At 42.7% G+C, this 19,454-nt stretch overlaps 1 protein-coding gene and 1 pseudogene across 1 annotated transcript in view; one reads left to right on the forward strand and one right to left on the reverse strand.

Annotated features, from left to right (window-relative positions):
• Window positions 1-11,218: 11,218 nt before the first annotated feature.
• BST1 (bone marrow stromal cell antigen 1) overlaps window positions 11,219-19,454 on the reverse strand; it is a 30,149-nt gene continuing 21,913 nt past the window's right edge. The window contains exon 9 of the mRNA XM_032135872.2: window positions 11,219-12,082. Coding sequence (XP_031991763.1) covers window positions 11,977-12,082 — 106 coding nt within the window. The 3' untranslated portion in view covers window positions 11,219-11,976. The remainder of the gene's footprint in view (window positions 12,083-19,454) is intronic.
• LOC116456972 (large ribosomal subunit protein uL1-like) lies at window positions 12,172-12,848 on the forward strand (annotated as a pseudogene).

The raw sequence follows: 19,454 nt of genomic DNA on the forward strand, positions 1-19,454 counted from the left end.
ACAAGAGGGGCTCAGGATGATGTAGAACCTGTGAGATTGCTAGGCCATCCAGATAAAACATCCATCAGGGCAGAAGAGAGACTGTTTCCCTGCACAGACCACTCTGCCCTTGCCAGAAATAGGAGGGGCAGGAGGAAGAGCTTCCCCCAGAGGCTCCCAATTGGGCCCTTTGTGCCATCAGCATCTCCCAGATGTTGCCCTCAGCTTCCTTAACATTCTGCTCTAGGTAGGATTTTTTTCTGTTTTTGTTATTTAATTTTTTTTCTTCTGCTATTTTCTGACTTTCTAACAGCTTATTGTGAACTGCCTCCTTGGATTGAAGAATAAACATTCTTCATCTTCATACATATATCCTACACCTTCAAACAGATTAGTCTCATCCACCGAAGTCATGATGCCTGCATCTGTAAGATGTGCATGCTTTTTTGTTCTTTTTAGCTGTTTGGTCGGTATGTCTGTAAGCTTCACCTTCTATTGAGTGTCAAAAACTTTGGCTTGAAGCTCTGTGAAGATCCATGGGGGTTACCATCTTGGTGTCTGAATTTTATTTTAGATGTAAAATTATGCAAGGGAATTTTGATGTTTCCTCTGACATTGTAACTTTTGGAAGTTGGTGCAACAAACTGAAAGTGGGTTCATAATTTTCACATACTTCAAAAGGTCTGTTTATGCATCCTCTCACTGTACCTTAAATTATAAGGAAAAATTAATTTCAAAACTGTCCTCCTTGTAAATAAGTGGCTCATTTGAAACTTCATATGAATTTGTTTTCTGTCCATCCCATCTCTGCCGTAGCTGGTGCCAGTTGCCATCTCAGGGCAGGCCCAGTGTCCTCTTGGGAGCAGTCCTGAACCCATGACTGACAAATAGATAAATATCTCAATCTCCTCCCGTCTCAGGTACAATCAGTCTGAGGTACATTCTGCACTGCATGCCTTAGTTCCCCAGCAGGCTTCAACCCCAGTTTCCTTCAGTGATAACAGCCTGGTAACACTGTATTGGCTTCCTGCCATCCCTAACTCAATTCCCACTTCTTCATCAGTGTTTCCTGTACCTCCAGGTCGTTTATTACCTCCCAAATAAACTCCCTGGACTTACCCTCTGTCAGAGGGTCTGCTTCTAAAGAAATTCAAAGTCAGTCAACAACTTTGTCTTAGTCATTTAGTGTTGCTGTAACAGAATACCTGAGCCTGAGCAGTTTATAAAGAAAAGAGGTTTATTTGGCTCAAAATTCTGGTGGCTGGAAAGTTCAAGATTGGGCATCTGTATCTGGTGAGGGCCTCAGGCTGCTTCGACTCATGGTGGAAGTGAAAGGGGAGCCAGAGTATGCAAAGAGATCACATGGCAGTAGGGGAAGCCAAGGAGGGAGGGAGACAGGTGCCAGGCTCTTTTTAACAGCCAGTTCTCAAGGGAACTAAGAGAGTGAGAACTCACTCACCCACCCCCAAGGGAGCACAGTAATTAATTCATGAGGGATCGGCCCCCATGACCCAAACACGTCCCAGTAGACCCCACCTCTGAACATTGCCACATTGAAGATCAAATCTCAGCATGAAGTTTGGAGGGACAAATATTCAAACCACAGCAAACTTAATCTGGCTTAAATAATAAAGAGGATTCCTTGATGCACAAGAGAAGAGACCACCTTCTTCTCCATCCCAAACCTGAAAAACCACTTCTGGGCTTGTCACAGCTTTGGCAGCAGAGCTGAGCATGATAAAATAACATGGAGTTTTATTTGTTTGTACTGTATGTTGGTGAAGGAGGCAGCAGCAACAGAGACTGGGGCATTATGCACCAACCATATTATGCATCTGGAGATTCCCAGTGCAGCAACTGGGACAGGGCCTACTGAATCCCTCAGACTTTAGGCCATAAGCCAATGAAAATTTGCTGTGAAAGGTGAGATAATACTTTTCACTTTGCAGGCCATGCAACCTCTGTTGCCACTACTCAACTCTGCAGTAGCTTGAAAGCAGGGTAGACAAGCATAAACAAACAAGCATGGCTGAGTTCCAGTAAAACTTTATACACTAAAATTTGAGCTTCATGTAGTTTTCAGATGCCATGAAATAATGTTCTTCTTTTGATTTTTTTCAACCATTTAAAAATGGAAAACCCACGTGTAGACAAGCCAGAATGGGCCCCTGCTATGGGCCATTGACACGTACTCTCAGTAAGGCTGTGAATTACAGGTTTCCCTGCACACAATGTTCTAAGCCCCTTGGAGGTTTGGAGATTCTAGCACCTACGACTGATTTTTCATGAAAGTTATTGAGGATGTGAACAGAATGTTTCAGTACTTTCCCCATCTATCTGCCTCAGCTTTCCTCTTCCTACCCTTCCTCCCTTACCAGGAAGCACTTCTATAATAATAGCATTGCTAGGAGCACAGAATTCTTGGGCCATGTTTTACTTCTGGACAAGGTTACTTTACTCCAAGTATGGTGTCCTCCCTGGCCTGTCCACTTCAGCTGTAGACAGGGATGGCCCCTAGAGGGAAGCCTGACAATCCAGCTGTTACATAATGAGAACTGATCTCCAATCTGTGATTCTACTTCTCTGTAGCAGCCCCGTTTGACAACTTTGTGGGAGGAGGAGTTCAATCTGTTGTCCCTGGATATAATACCAAAAAACTGTCACTGCTCTTCCCAAGACTCCTAATCAATATCATCAGTAAATACTGGCTGAGTAAATATATGCAATCTCTGTCACAACTACCCAACTCAGCAGTTCATGAGGGATCATGAACCCTGTGGACTCCTCACGAACGGCGGAGTTGAGTAGTTGCGACAGAGGTTGCATGGCCAGCAAAGCTGAAAGTATTATTTCACCTTTTACAGAAAATGTTCATTGGCCTATGGCCTAAAGCCTGAGGGATTCAGTAGTCCCTGTCCCAGTTGCTGCACTGGGAATCTCCAGATGGATAATCTGGTTTGTAAATAATTTTCCAGCCTCTGTTGCTGCTCCTTCTTCACCAACATATAAGAAATAAAATTACATTTTATTTTAATATCCTCAGCTCTGCTGTCAAATATTTGTTATAATTTAACAAATTAATAAATTTGTTAAATAAAGTGCAAATGCTGAAGACAAACTCAGTAGTTGAGAACATAAACCTTTGTATGGATTAGTCTACCTACCTGAAAATATTTCCAATCCACCCCCTCACACCTTCACCTCTCATCTGGCTAATAGCTCTCATCTTTCCAGGTTCAACTTAAGGAACACTTTTTCTGGAAAGCCTCCTTTCCTGATGCTAGACTATGTTAGGTTTCCCCCAGTGCACAGTCCCAAAGGACTCTGTTTCATCTTCATCCCACAAATGAAAGTAGATAATAACTACTAATTTAGGCCCGACATGATGGCTCATGCCTATAATCCTAGCACTTTGGGAACCCAAGGCGGGTAGATCACTGTGGTTAGAAGTTTGAGACCAGCATGGCCAACATGGCAAAACCCCGTCTCTAGTAAAAAGAATACAAAAAATTAGCCAGGCATAGTGGTGTGTGCCTGTAGTCCCAGCTACTAGGGAGGCCGAGGCATGAGAATCACTCGAACCTGGGAGGCAGAAGTTGCAGTGAGATGAGATGGTGTCACTGCATTCCAGCCTGGGTGACAGAATGAGACTCAGTCCTCCCCATCCCCAACTAATTTAGTTATCAGCCAGTGAGGGTCAGGAGAGACACTCTCTCCCTCTCTCTCTCTATCTTTATCTCTCTCTCTCTCTCCCTTCCTCCCTCTCTTTCTCTGTCTGTCTCTCTCTCTATCTCTCCCTCTCCTTTTCTCTCTCTCACCCACTTCCCTCCCTCCCTTTCTCCTTCCCCCTCCTACCACCAAATTTTATTAATAGCAACAGTGGTGAACAATGACTTCACTCTGATTATAATTCCGTACAGATCATTGTACCCTACAAAATTCAATCAAGTTTAATGTGTTGCCCTGAGAGCTTGTCACTGTGTGTTAACTATTTTTAAATTTCACAAGCACCATTTTAGAGTTACTATGTCACATGTCCTACAGCAAAGTCATGAAGGTGCAGCTGGCACAGGTCAAATGAAAACCCTTCTACTTTTGTGTAGGGGAGAAACACACACACACACACACACACACACACGGTTTGGCTTTTTAACATGCATTTTTCTCAAATAAGTAAGTCATTTCAGTGGAGAGTTTGGGTAATTCTGACAGCTGCCCTTTAATAGCTACATGATAAAAGAACTTCCAAAGGACCAAATCACATAACAATGAATACATGTGCTTTAGAGAACCTGCTGCATTCTACATCTTTTAGGGGGAAAAACAAAACTATATTCCTAAAATGCTAAGCAGAGTGATTTAATATGTATACGTTTCATATTGAAACATGTTTTAAAGAGACTACCAAGAAAACACAAATACATAAGACTTCAAGTAATGAGTTATTATGGTGAAATTAGCGTAGTTCAGATTTTCCAACCTGCTTCATTGGTTATGCATGTGGGTGTTTGAAACCCTTGACAGGTCTTTAAAAACAAGCTCCCAGTCTCAGCAATAGCTGTGCCCTGTTCTCCAGCATGGGCTTTCAATTTGCCCTTCTCTTTGGTGCCAAAAGTCTCCTGAGAAGCGTAAGGCTGAGTTCTGGGTTTCAGATGCCTGTGAATGAAGTTCTAGCAACTGCAGAGTCTCCAATGATGATTCATTGTCCTGAGTTCCACTTTCTTACCCTGGGAAACTTCAGAAAGACTGACTAAATGGAAATGAGCATTAGGAGCTAGGTCAGCTTGCCTGGGCTGTCTCTCAGGTTAGTGGAACTGGGATTACTTCTCAATCAGCCGTGTTCATTTGGCACCTTTGGCAAACCTCAATTTTCACAGCAGGAGAAACAAAAAACCTAGTGTTCACTTGGCACATGCCTGCTTCTAGTCTTTACTTTGGAAATGTTCATTGTTGTGTTAGCTTACTACGGTGGCCATAACGAACTATGAATTTGAGGGAACACAATTCAGTCTGTAACAATTGTGTTGAAGCTGAAATTCAAACAGGTAAGCTATCAGCTGGCCAACGTGTGGTCATTCCCACTTCCCATCAAGGTTTGTTTTTTTATTTTCATTTTTTTTATCAAACTCTCGTGCCTTCCAACATATATTTTTAAATCAACCAATATTTAGGAATGTTTCCCTTGTCTTGATTCCCCAAACCCAAGGATCTCACTCAATCTGATCAAATGCTGACTAGGTCATGGCTGGTCGGGGTAAAGTATTATGACAGACACAAAGACAAAGAGGTGAAGTTGCTGTCCTCAAGAGAGACATAAAAACAAATGGATCTGGAACCAAGTAAGGCTTTGAGGAGGAGGTGAGCAAAGGTACCAGATCCAAAGGCTTATGTTGAGAGTAGGGAACTGAGAGAAGGTTCATGGAGAGTGCAGTGGGGTCTTCTAGGACACAGACCTAGTAAGGCAGTTTAGGGGCAAATGGAAAGATCTTGAATAGCAGAATTTTTTTTTTTTTTTTGAGTCAGAGTCTCACTCTATCACCCAGGCCGGAGTGCAGTGGAGCAATCTAGGCTCACTGCAACCTCCATGTCCTGGGTTCAAGCAATTCTCCTGTCCCAACCTTCAGAGTACCTGGGATTACAGGCATGCACCACCACGCCCAGCTAATTTTTGTATTTTTAGTACATACAGGGTTTCACCATGTTGTCCAGGGCTCCTGACCTCAAGTGATCCGCCCACCTTGGCCTCACAAAGTGCTGGAATTATAGGCATGAGCCACTGTGCCTGGCTTCTTGAATAGCAGATTTTAAAATTTGAAATTTGTCTTGCCAAGGGTAGGAAACCATTGCTGATTTTGAGCGAGAGGACAATGCACTCAGGATCCTAGCATAGGACATTGCTCTGGCAGCATTGTGGAAGTTAGGCTGAAGGAGAAACCAAGCAGAAGCAGAGAGACCAGTCAGAAGGCAATGATATGTTTGAAACCTGTGATTTACCTTGTACAAAGGCTAGAACCGGCAGTTGTATGGTTCTGCTCTGGGTTGCACTCCTGATGTCCCACATAGCCTCTCGGGTCTATAAATATAAATATGTGCATAAAAACACATAGAAAAATGTCTGCTACTCTGCATGTAGTATGACAGATGAGATTTGCCTTCTTCCCAATTTTTCTATATTGTGTAGATTTTTTTTCAAGTAAGCAGCCATTATTACTCTTATATTCAGGAAAAAAAGTGAAGTTACGTTTAGTTTTTAAAAATAAAGCCTTATTTTTCCTATGGAACTCAAAATGGCATTCTCTAATTGAGTTGCAGGTCACTGTGCTGTGAGTGGCTAAGTCGCCTGGTAACCCAGGCAACATGAAGGCAGCAGACACTGTGTTCTCCAAGCTTGGCCTAAGAGACACCCCTTGGCTGGGGCTCCCATGGGATTGGCCTGAGGAGTCAGACGGTCCTGAGACAAACCATGAATTACGAATTGGAAGTTGGTTGGTTGGGTCCTTTTCTCTTTCTCTAAGTACCCAAAAGTCTTATGCTGCTTGTCATCTTCCCTCAAGGCTCCCCTCACACACCCTAGCAATATCACACACTTCAAGTGTTCTATGAAAGTATGGCATAAATACAGAAAAGCATGGCACACCATGTTATTAATCTTCCCTTGTACCCTCCCTGGCCTCCTCCAACAAAAGAAAGCTAAAGAATCCCCCACCCTGTGTTTTCCTCTATTAAACTTGGTTCATTCACACTTGGAAGGTCTACTTCATCCAGGCAGGGCTAGGCTAGGGCTGCAAAGATGGGTGAGTCTGCAAAGAAGCCACAGTCCCAGGGTAAAGTCAGGCAAGGACCCAAACACTGCTGACACCATGGAGATGGGCCCTGTTAGGGAATTCTTTTCTCTTTTGCAGGGAGAGAGGTCAACAGAAGGATCCAGGGAGGAGTTGATGCTTAAGGTATGTCTTAGAGTCTGCCAGATGGGAGACAGGGCAGGAAGGAAAATCAGCACAGAGAGACCAACACATTCAAAGACCCTGAGGAGGGAGAGAGTAGAGAGCACATCTGGGTAGAGCACCAAGCAGCTTGGTTAGAGGAGCCCAGCCGAGCACACCTTCTGTAAGAAGCTGATACCACTTTTACAGTACACACGAGTGTCTACACCAAATGAACATGTTCTACCACATTCCAGGTTTTCATGGATTTCATTCCTCTGCAGTCTCACTTCCCATAGTCTCTTTCCTTAACGCTTCTGAACGTGGCCTGGTTCCTGCTCCTGCCTGCTCCCTGTGGCAGTGTCCGACTGAAACCAGCCCAGCTGTCCCAGAGAAGTGATGTCTACTGTTTTTTGGATAAACATGAAAATTGACCCTCTCATCTTAAAGATTGAAACTTACGTTTGTCTCATCTGAATTTCTTCCTCAGGAAACTGACCCTTAGGCCACCCAGTTAGTATTAAGGAACCAAAAGTCACCAGACCACCCCGTCCACACAATTAGATGCCAGACCCTTCATCCATCATGATTCCTGTTTAGCAGCTTCTCTTCCTTACCCCTCCGCCATTCCTGTTTTCTCTCATATAGTTACATTTCCTTCCTGTTATATAAACCCCTAAGTTTAGTCGACTGGTCGAGGAGATAATTTTGAGAATGATTTCCCGTTCTTCTTGGCTGCAGCACCCGAAAAAGCCTTCTTCCCTGGCAATGCTCATCTCAGTGGCTTGCCTTCTGTGCAGTGAGCAACAGGACCTAGAGCAAACCCTGGCGTTTCGGTAACACTACCAAAACCTGGCCCCACAGTGTCCCACGGAGGAAGGAATCCACTGTTCTGCCAGGTGCTTTGGAGTATGCTGGGCATGGAAACTGGAAGGCATGACAAGTATAACTCAGTGAATGCTTGCTGTGATCATGACCAAGGTGACTGATGGTGATGGTCAAGTAGCCTGGCCCCTCCTGCCGTGCAGAGACAACCCCTGGATTGAGCACCATGGGGCGGGGCAGACCTGTGTGTAGACCCCACAAACTGGAGGTAATGATGGGAGATGAAAAGTCGGAAGAGAAAGAGGCAGACGGCACAGGAAACTAGTTAGACAGCCATTGTGTGGTTTCAAATGAAAGAGACTGAAGTTGGCCCAAAGCAATGTCCGAAAGGATTTCTAGATATTCACAAGGTTGAATTGTAAATACATTGTGTTTTCTATATTAGGTTGGTGCAAGTAATTGCAGCTTTTGCCATTAAAAGTAATAGCAGTCTTTTCTGTTTTTCGAATAGGTTTTTTTTGTTTTTTTCTTTTTTTGACAGAGAGAGTCTCACTCTGTCATCCAAGCTGGAGTGCTCTGGCGTAATCTCGGCTCACTGCAACCTCCACCTTCTAAGTTCAAGCAATTTTCCTGCCTTAGCCTCCCGAGTAACTGGGCAGGCGCACACCAACACACCCAGCTAATTTTTTTTTTTTTTTTTTTTTTTTAAGGCGGAGTCTTGCTCTGTCACCCAGGCTGGAGTGCAGTGGTGCGATCTTGGCTCACTGCAAGCTCCGCCTCCCGGGTTCACGCCATTCTCCTGCCTCAGCCTCCCGAGTAGCTGGGACTACAGGCGCCACCACCGCACCCAGCTAATTTTTTGTGTTTTAGTAGAGACGGAGTTTCACCGTGTTGGCCAGGATGGTCTCGATCTCCTGACCTCATGGTCCGCCCTCCTCGGCCTCCCAAAGTGCTGGGATTACAGGCGTGAGCCACCACATCCGGCCTATTTTTTTTTTATTTTTAGTGGAGACAGAGTTTCACTATGTTGTCCAGGCTGGTCTCAAACTCCTGACCTCAAGTTTTTGCCATTACTTTTAATGGCAAAAACCACAATTATTTTTGCACCAACCTAATATCTATCTATATACATGCAATAACCATAAAGCTGTGCATTTTCCTAGTTTTATAGTGAATATTTGGTCAAGTGTCCACAAAAATTGAGTAACGACACTGCCAGGAGGATCTCACCAGAGATGGGGGTGGCAGGGTAAGGAAGAGAGAGCTTGGCATTCAGAGCTGTGGGGCTGGAGAGAGGTCCTGTGGCTGCCTGGGGTCGCCAGGGCCTGCATGGGAAGTGTTCCATTTTCTCTCTCGAGATCTATAGTACCCTACAGGAAGGTAAGGAGCTCCTCTGCCACTTGCAGGCCCTGGGGCATCAGAATTAGAATCATCAGCTTTCATGTCTAATGACTCACACTTGCTTTAGGTCAAAGAAGCAGTAAAGAGATCATAGAAGTGTCTGTGAAGAGCTTTTGGTTTTGTTTTTCCCTTCTGGAAATGTTTTATGTCAGGTCAAATTACTACACATATGATGTGTGTGTCTGTGTGTGTGTGTTAGTGTGTGTGTGTCTGTCTTTTTCTGATAATAAAAGCAATGCATGCTCATTGGAGAAAATTTGGAAAACACGAAAAAGTCAAAAGTCAGAAATAAAATATGACCACCGTCTGGAGAAAACTGCTTCGCCTTTTGGTTTATTTTCTTTTGTGTCATTCATTTATAATATATGTATATCATCTGCACACACATTCATAATATATTAAATTTGTATCATACTTTAGACATTTGCATCATACAATTAAGTTTTATATTTTATCTCTTACACATTTTCCTATGTTATTAAATGTTCTTTGAAAACATTTATTTTTGGTTTACATAAAATAAAATTTACTCTTTTTCATGTACAGGTCCATGAGTGTTGACAAACACATGGATTCATGCAATCACCACCACAGTCAAGACACAGAGCAGTTCCATCGCTCCCAAAATTTTTCTCACTGTCGCTTTGCAGTCAGCGCCTCCTTCTAGTCCTGATCATCCCCAACCCCCACAATCACTGGTCTGCTCTCCGCTACTATAGTTCTGCCTTTTCGAGGATGTCATATAAATAGAATCATACAGTTGGTGGCCTTTTGGTGCGGCAGCTCTCACATTTGGGTTTCATCCATATTGCTGCATATATCAAGGTAGTTACCTTTATTGCTGAGTAGTATTCCATGGTATAGATTTACCAGTTAGTTTATTCATTCACCATTTGAAGGACATTTGAATTGGTAAACATGGCTTTTACTTGTTGAATGATACTCCATTCTACAAATATACTAAAACCCATGTAAATAGTTCTGATATGGTTTGGCTCTGTATCCCCACCTAAATTTCATATTGAATTGTGATCCCCAGTGTTGAAGGTGGGGTCTGGTGGGAGGTGATTGGATCACATAGTTGGTTTCTGATGGTTTAGCACCATCTCCTAGTGCTGTCTCATGACAGAGTTCTCACAAGATCTGGTTGTTTGAAAGCATGTAGCACCTCCCCCTTCAGTCCCTTCCTCCTTCTCTGGACTGGTAAGACATGTCTGCTTCCCTTTTGCCTTCCATGATGATTGTAAGTTTTCTGAGGCCTCCCCAGCCATGCTTCCTGTAAGCCTGTGGAACTGAGAGGTGAAGCCAGCTGGACTTCCTAGGTCGAGTGAGGACTTGGAGAACTTTTCTGTCTAGCTAAAGGATTGTAAATGCACCAATCAGCACTCTGTAAAAACACACCAATCAGCACTCTGTGTCCAGCTAAAGGATTCTAAATGCACCAATCAGCACTCTAGGTCTAGCTAAAGGATTGTAAATGCACCAATCAGCACTCTGTAAAATGGACCAATCAGCACGCTGTAAAATGGACCAATCAGCAGGACGTGGGTGGGGCCAAATAAGGGAATAAAAGCTGGCCACCGAGCCAGCAGCGGCAACCTGCTTGGGTCCCCTTCCACACTGTGGAAGCTTTGTTCTTTCACTCTTCACAATAAATCTTGCTGCTGCTCACTCTTTGGGTCCACACTACCTTTAAAAGCTGTAACACTTGCTGCGAAGGTCCGCAGCTTCATTCTTGAAGTCAGCGAGACCACGAAGCCACCAGAAGGAAGAAACTCCAGACACATCTGAAGGAACAAACTCTGGACACACCATCTTTAAGAGCTGTTAACACTCACCGCAAAAGTCCACGGCTTCATTTTTGAAGTCAGCAAGACCAAGAACCCACCGGAAGGAACCAATTCCGGACACAGAACTATGAGGCAATTAAACCTCTTTTTTATTTTTTTTGTAAATTACCCAGTCTTGGGTAGTTCTTTATAGCAATGCAAGAACAAACTAATACAAGTTCCAAACAGTTTCAGTAAATATGTAAATATTACTGGATATTTTGGGTTTTACCCTCATTATAAGTAACTATTATGGCTGGATGTGGTGGCTCACGCCTGTAATCCTAGCACTTTGGGAGGCTGAGGCGGGTGGATCACCTGAGGTCAAGAATTTGAGACTAGCCTGGCCAACATGGTGAAACCCCGTCTCTACTAAAAACACAAAAATTAGCTGAGTATGGTGGCAGGCACTTGCAATCCCACCTACTCGGGAGGCTGAGGCAGGAGAATCGCTTGAATCCTAGAAGCGGAGGTTGCAGTGAGCTGAGATCTCACCACTTCACTCCAGCCTGGGCAAAGGAGCAAAACTCTGTCTCTCAAAACAAAAAGGAACCATTAACTGAACATCTTTATACCAAATAAATGAAAACTTTGCAGACCATATATGCATACATTTATATAGTATACATATGTCTTAAGCAATCAACAAGCATGCAGTGTGCGTGCTGCTGGAGATATAGGAAAATATAGATTACGTAAAATACAGCTTTATTAGAATTCTCTAAAAATGTTTGATAATATGCAAGCAGTCTGACTCCCAATGCTTTGTGTCATTATAAAAATAAGAAAATAACTTGCTTTAATTCTAATGTAGCATTTTTTAACCTGCTAAATAGAACTAATTTTTTGTTTCTGAAATCCTGAACATATGCCTCATTGAAATACCATTTTCAGGACATCGTTTTCCCAGCAAAAAGCTTCTTTAGACAACAGAATCATTTGGTATACACAGAACACGAATGATGACTGCAAGGGGAGGCTGCAGGGCTGGAGGAGGGTTAGAGCAACACAGTTTCCAGTTACAGTTGAGTCCCGGAAGCCAGCACCAGAAGGAGGGGAATGATAAGACCCGCACTTTGTTCTGCATAAAGACTTGGGGCTTTTCTTTGAGTAGTGGCTGCTGCCCTGCAAATTAACAAGGAAATAGAGAAAGTGTCAGTATTGTTGTATGGAATCTACACTCAAAAATATATATGCAGTATTAGTCTCTTTTCTGGGTAGCGCGGAGCGAGAAGCCATGAGCAGCAAAGTCTCCCGTGACACCCTGTGGGAGGCGGTGTGCGAAGTCCTGTACCGGAACCAGCGCAAGCACCCCAAGTTTCTGGAGACGGTAGAGTTGCAGATCAGCTTCAAGAACTATGACTCCCCAGAAGGACAAGCGCTTCTCGGGCACCCTCAGGCTTAAGTCCACTCCCCGCCCCAAGTTCTCCGTGTCTGTCCTGGGTAACCAGCAGCACTGTGACAAGGCCAAGGCTGTGGATATCCACCACATGGAAAACGAGGTACTGAAAAAACTCAACAAGAATAAGAAACTGGTCAAGAAGCTGGCCAAGAGTATGACGCATTTTTGGCCTCAGAGTCTCTGATCAAGCAGATCCCACAAATCCTCGGCCCAGCCCTAAATAAGGCAGGAAATTGCCCCACCCTGCTCGCACACAAGGAAAACATGGTGGCCAAAGTGGGTGAGATGAAGTCCATAATCAATTTCCACATGAAGAAGGTGTTATGTCTGGCTGTGGCTGTCGGTCATGTGAAAAGCACAGACAATGAGCTTGTGTGTAACATTCACCTGCCTGTCAACTTCTTGGTGACATTGCTCAAGAAAAACTGGCAGAATGTCCGGGCCTTATATATCGAGAGCACCATAGGCAAACACCAGCGCCCATATTAAGGCGCATTTGAATAAATTCTACTGCTATCAGTTAAAAAAAAAAAAAAAAAAAAAAAAGCAAATCGTGCACACCGTGGAGAAATTTACATAGTATATAGGAAGTTATAAAGTGGAAAGTAAAAGTCTCTTAGTCTCCTCACTTGCACTTTCCATAGAAAACCAACTGTGATAGTTTGAGTTCTCTTTCCAGGAATGCAATGCACACATACATGCTAAACCTGCTCAATAGAACTAATTCCTATTTCTGCAATCCTGAGCACACATGTCATTGAAATACCATCTCAAGACATTGTTTCCTGAGCTTCTCTAGACAACAGGACCTGCTGCTGTCCTGCAAATTATCCTTAGATGTCTTTAGATATCCTTTTATCTAAGCACAAATGGAATCTGCAACGTGTGTTCTTCACCTAACATCATATTTTGAACATGCTTCCATATTGGTACACAGGGAGTTAATTCATTCTTCCTTGTGGATGAATTCTTATTGTATGGATGGAACACAGTGTTAGCCAGGTTTCCTACTGATGGCTATTACATTATCAGAGTTTAAGTGGTGAAGAAAAACCTGTCCTGACATGAAGACATCAACAGAGGGCCTGCCCAAAATATGGACCCTATTCATAGTAAACAGTATCTGGCCACTGGGTTTGTAAAAACAGAAATTACTGAATTCTTTTAAACCAACTAAAAGATGAATTTTTAAAATTATGAAACCACCTAATGTTGGCTTGGAAATATATCCCATGGCTCTGGACTAGTGGCCCTGTCCTTAAAAGTTCCTGACTCCATTTGAATGCTGGTCCTCCCTTCTTTTTCCTAAAGAAATCTCACCCACAGGTTTGTATTAGGGCTCCACCTACCGGACATTTTCTACAATTGCACCTGTGATGCAGTTAATGTCCCAGACTTGATTCACTCAAAATTTAAAATTACTTTTGCTTTCAAATAATTAACTAATTAACATAAGGTTACATTTTTCTTTACTTTTTTAAAAAATAAAATAACTCATAATTAGATACACTAATGATGACAGCCTCCCTTCATCTTTTTCCAGTTCCTATTCCTTTGCCTAGAAGGAACCCACAGTTAGGAGCTTGCAGTTTACTTTCTCAGAACTATTTCTATCGCTATATCCATTATCATGCACAAATAGAAACATGCTGTTTTGCATTCTTCTGCTTTACCTGTCTGGGTTCATGTTCTGTGCATTGGTTTGTCACTTTGTAGCTTAAAAAGCTTTTCTTGTCAATGTGAGACTATACTTGAGGGGGTAACTGCACTATTTGCAGTTACTTTGATTTTTAAAATTAATTCTTGTTATTGCATTTATACACTCAAAAGCCTAATTTTCCCATGCCCTTTTATTTAATTTATTAATCACACTGTTCTATTTAAAAACCTAGTGAACTCTGACAATAACTCTTAAGGATGTGTCACACTTACTTAATTCCTGTGATGTTTTAAACTCAAGTTATTTCAGGTTAAATTATTATTATTATTATTATTATTATTATTATTATTATTATTATTATATTATTATTATTATTATTATTATTATTATTATTATTATTATTATTATTATTTGAGACAGGGTCTCATTCTGTCACCCAGGCTGGAGTGCAGTGGCGTGACTACAGCTCACTGAAGCATTGACCCTCCTGGGTTTAGAGAATCCTCCTGCCTCAGACTCCTGAGTAGCTGGGACCATAGGTGCACACCAACATACCCGGCTAATTTTTTGTTTGTCTGCTTGTAGAGGCAGGGTCTCGCCATGTTGCCTAGGCTGGTCTTGAATGCCTGGGCTCAAGTGATCCTCCCACACTGATCTCCCAAAGTGCTGGGGTTACAGGCATGAGCCACTGGGCAAGGCTTCAGGTTATTTTCAACTTAAATATTAAAATATTACATCTTTTTTAAAAAATGCTTTAAATGACTTTAAATTAGCAAAACTTTCTCAATTACTTGATTGTAGTAAACCTAATAAATGCATAACATTTAATCTTAATTCTTTTACAAATGCCAATACTGGTTCAAAACTTGGTAAAATTCTCTTATAACTTCCTACTAAAAATCCCAAGCCTAAAATCAGTTACTTGGCTGAGTGTGGTGGTTCACACCTATAATCCCAGCACTTTGGGAGGCCAAGGCAGGAGGATCGCCTGAAGTCAGGAGTTTGAGACCAGCCTGGCCAACATGGTAAAACTTCATCTCCACTAAAAATACAAAAATCAGCCAGGCGTGGTGGCTCACACCTGTAGTCCCAGCTATTTGGCAGGCTGAGGCAGGAGAATCACTTGAGCCCGGGAGATGGAGGCTGCAGTGATGAGCGAAGATCAAGCCACTGAACTCTAGCCTGGGTGACAGAGCGAGACTCCATCAAAAAAAAAGAAGAAGAAGAAAGGAAGGAAGGAAGAAAATTTTCCAGTAGTGCTGGCTTGCTCCTCTAGTCTCAGCCACTTGAAAGAATGAGGCAGGAGGATCACTTGAACCCAGGAGGTTGAGGTTGCAGTAAGCCATGATCACACCACTGCACTCCGTGCCTGGGTGACAGAGCGAGAATCTGTCTCCAAAAAAAAAAAGAAAAGAGAAAAAGAATTAGTTACTTAATAGTAACGCATATACCGGCATCACAGGTTTAATCCAACAGCTGTTCTTATATGCTACATTCTCTAAAATATTGCCAATAATTAAATAACAAAACATACAGATTGTCCCTAAATTTACCACAAAACTATTAATAAAATGGGTGGATTTACAGCAACAGTTGTTTATTTCATTTGAAACCTTTGCAGATTAAAAGCCCTTTACCCCACTATTCCTAAACAAGTAGAGATGAGTAGTCCTGCTCTGTGGCCTGGGGCATTTAGGATAGAGACTTCCAGCTAAGTTAAGAGATCTGATGTTTGCCCTTGGCCCTCAGTGCCACAATGAGTCCTCATTCCAGTACTATATGTCTGTTTTCTCATATCATCACCAATCCTGCAGATTAAAAGTCTACTGAACTTTTGGCCAATATTATAACCTATAAGCGCTAAGGTTGGTTTTTTCCTCTTGGATTGTTCATGGGGTCTTCTGCTTGCTGTAGGATTATCCTACCATTGTCTTTAAGGGCTTTAAGGGCTACATTCTACTCCCTCCAGTAAGTGTACTCTTTGATGTAACTGTTTACTTGTCAGTGGATATTTGGGTCCAGTTCCCAGTATTTCAGTATTATAAAGAATGCTCTGGCGAACATATTTGAGCATATAGGCTGTATGCACGTTTCAAATCACTTCTTTGGAACAGGGCACCAAAAGTACCCTACAGTGTGACCTAGGTCAAAGACTGTGATGTTTTTCTAATTCTTGACACATATTGTCAAATTGTTTTCCCAAAGCACTTTATCAATTTACAGTGACATCAAGCGTTGAATAACATCTCTAAAACATTTTTCTGCTATGTTTTAATGTATGTCAAAAAAGTTTAGGTGAAAATGACACCTTATTGAATTTGTATTTCGTTATTATTAGAGTGATTAAATAATTTTGTATATTTGCTATTTGTGGTTTCTCTTTTGTAAATTATCTATGAATATTCACTGCTAGAATGTTTAAAAAAGAGATTAGTAAAATTATTTCCAGGGTGATGAAAGTTGGAGAAAAACTTGGCAGAGTGAAAGACAGTTTTATCCTTGACATTCAGAGGAATCCGCCAGAATTGTCAAAAATGTCCGCCAACAGTCACTGAAAGAATGCCCACACACAGGGAAGAACAGGTCAGGAACTGCAAACCCCTTACTTACCTGCTGTGGTGTGAGCCCCAGAGACATTTTAAGGCAGTGTGGTGTGGTAGGAAGAACGAGAACTTTACACACAGACAAACCTCGGTTTTGCTTCTGCCTCTGAGTAACATTAAGTGATTGCTTAATCTCTCTGAACCTCGGCATCATTGATGACAATCAAACTGTCTTCCTTCCAGGAATGTGGTTGGAGTAAAATGAGATGATCACACCAGAGTGCCAGCTGGAAGCCTGACACTGCAAAGTGCTCAGAAATACTGAGGAAAACTCAGGAGGCTGAGGCAGGGGAATTGCTTGAACCTGGGAGGCGGAGGTTACAGTGAGCCAAGATCACGCCACTGCACTCCAGCCTGGGCAATAGAGTGAGACTCTGTCTTAAAAGAAAAGAAAAGAAAAGAAAAATACTGAGGAAAAGTGAGAAGAGCTGCCCTCGTTCTCTTTATACTTCATGCAGCAGGGTAGCTAACCCAAGGCACTGGTGCTAGGATGGCACCATTTGCCCATTTCAGGAATGGTGGTGTAGGGTGCAGTGGGTTTTAGAACAAGGAATTTTACATGGTCTGTTTCTGTATAGGTTGACAGTCTAATTAATGAGACAAAGAGTAAAACCATGCAAACCTAAGTAATTCTAACACCACAGACACTTCCCTATCCAAGTCTTATGAGGTTCCAGGCTCCTTAGAAAGTCTATACCACTAAATCTTTGCAACAACTTTATTCCCCCCTTTTCCACATAAGTGAGCCACAGAAGGATTCTTTTTCTTGCAATCAAAATGTAGAACTTATGTATATGCAGTCTCTGGGCACTTCTCTGAAGCTGTTTTAGAGCATTTGTGATTCCTTCTGGCTGCCCAGCACCTTTGAACATCGTTCTTCTTAAATCTATGCCTTTCCAGGGTAGAATCCAATCATTCATTCATTCATTCATCTATTCATCCATTCATTGATTCATTCATTCTTAAGTGTCTACCAGGTTGCAAGCTCTGTTTGAGGTCCTTAGAATACCATCTTCAGTGAACAAAACAGGTCAAAGTCCCTGACCTCCTGGAGCTCGTGTTCTAACAGGTGGGAGGCGCTAAAGAATGAACTTCCCAGCATGGGCAATATAGTGAGACTTCATTTCTACCAAAAAAAAAAAAAAAAAAAAAAAACTGTAAAAGTTAGCTGGGCATAGTGGTGAGTGCCTGTATCCCCAGTTATTTGGGAGGCTGAGGTGGGAAGATCACATGAGCCCAGGAGGTCAAACCTGCAGTGAGCCGTGATTGTGCCACTGCACTGCACTACAGCCTGGGTGACAGAGAGAGACCTTGTCTCAAAAAAAAATAATAAGAAAGAACTTCATAAGTAGGTCAGTCAGAAGATAAACACTATAAAAAAGAAAAAAAATGCAGTCACATGAGGGTTTTGAAGAGCCACAGTTGTGAGATGGCGGCTATAATTTTAAATATTGAGATGAGGGATCAGGGTAACCTCATGGAGGCTTTGTAGATAAAAAAAAACTGACAATTTCAGATCATCTGACTAACTCAATAAGAACAGAGTATTACTGCTGCCGAAATGGTGTTTCCACAGGCTGATGAGCAGGAAAGAGTATGATATCTTATGGGAAGTGGATCAAAACTAGCCTTGAAATAAAAGTTCCAGGTGAGAAGCAGTGGGTGACGTGTCTGGAAAGAGTCTGATGAACCTGGAAGATGGGACTAGAAGTCTGAACTTGGTAGCAGGGAACTTTGAAGGTTTTTGAGCAGCAGTGATGTGAGGGTGGACTTCATTTTCAGGTGAGGAAACGAAAGACCCGGGTTCACAGGCTATCCTTTATCTCCTGTGAAAGGACTCAGAAACGATGCATGCCAAATTCACAGGGAACGAATAGCATTAAAGAATGAGGAGAGGACTTAAATCCATCACTGAACCCTGGGATGCTGGCTCCTAGAATACATGCTGGAGATGATGGGTCTGTTGTCCTAATTTCCAGCCCAAAGAGCAAGACATCTGCCAGAGTGAATTTTGACAGTTCTCAGACTCCTTCAGATCCTGGTTCTGCCTGCACTAGCTGGGTGGTCTTGGGTGAGTCCTTCATTAACTTCTCTGAGCCAGAGTTTCTTTGCTTCTGAAGGGAGAATATGAACCTACCCACATTGGATCAAATAAAAGTCTGGCTTCTGTCTAAATGACAGTGGCTTAGAGAAGATAGATGTTTATTTCTCTCTCAGTAACTCTCCAGGGCTGGTAGAGTGGTGCCATGGTACAGAGGCACCCAGCTTCCTTTTGCTGTGTTACTCTGCCACGCCCAGTTGAAGACGCTCACCTCCACATCTTGTGGGCCCATACACCAGCCAGCATAAAAGGAGAAAGGGAATGTATGTCCCTTCCTTTCAAGTGCTAAACCCAGAAATTGCATGTCACGTAGCCACAGTGGGTAGGGAGGCTGGGATTGTTATTCTTGATAGCCATGAACCCATCTAAAATTCAAGGGTTCTATTACTAAATGAAGAAGAGAAGAAGAACTACATGGGGATGACAAGCCAGCTCGCCAGTGCATGTACTCTCTCTCTCTCTCTTATTTTTTTGCTTTATTTTATTTTATTTATTTTATTTCTTGAGATGGAGTTTCACACTTGTTGACGGGGCTGGAGTGCGCTGGCGCAATCTCAGCTCACTGCAACCTCCGCCTACTGGGTTCAAGTGATTCTCCTGCCTCAGCCTCCCAAGTAGCTGGGATTACAGGCATGCACCACCACTCCTGGCTAATGTATTTAGTAAAGATGGGGTTTCACCATGTTGGTCAGGCCGGTCTCGAACTCCTGACCTCAGGTGATCCACCCGCG

The sequence above is a fragment of the Hylobates moloch genome, unplaced genomic scaffold (assembly GCF_009828535.3).
Source record: "Hylobates moloch isolate HMO894 unplaced genomic scaffold, HMol_V3 SCAFFOLD_17, whole genome shotgun sequence".
Lineage (NCBI taxonomy): Eukaryota > Metazoa > Chordata > Mammalia > Primates > Hylobatidae > Hylobates > Hylobates moloch.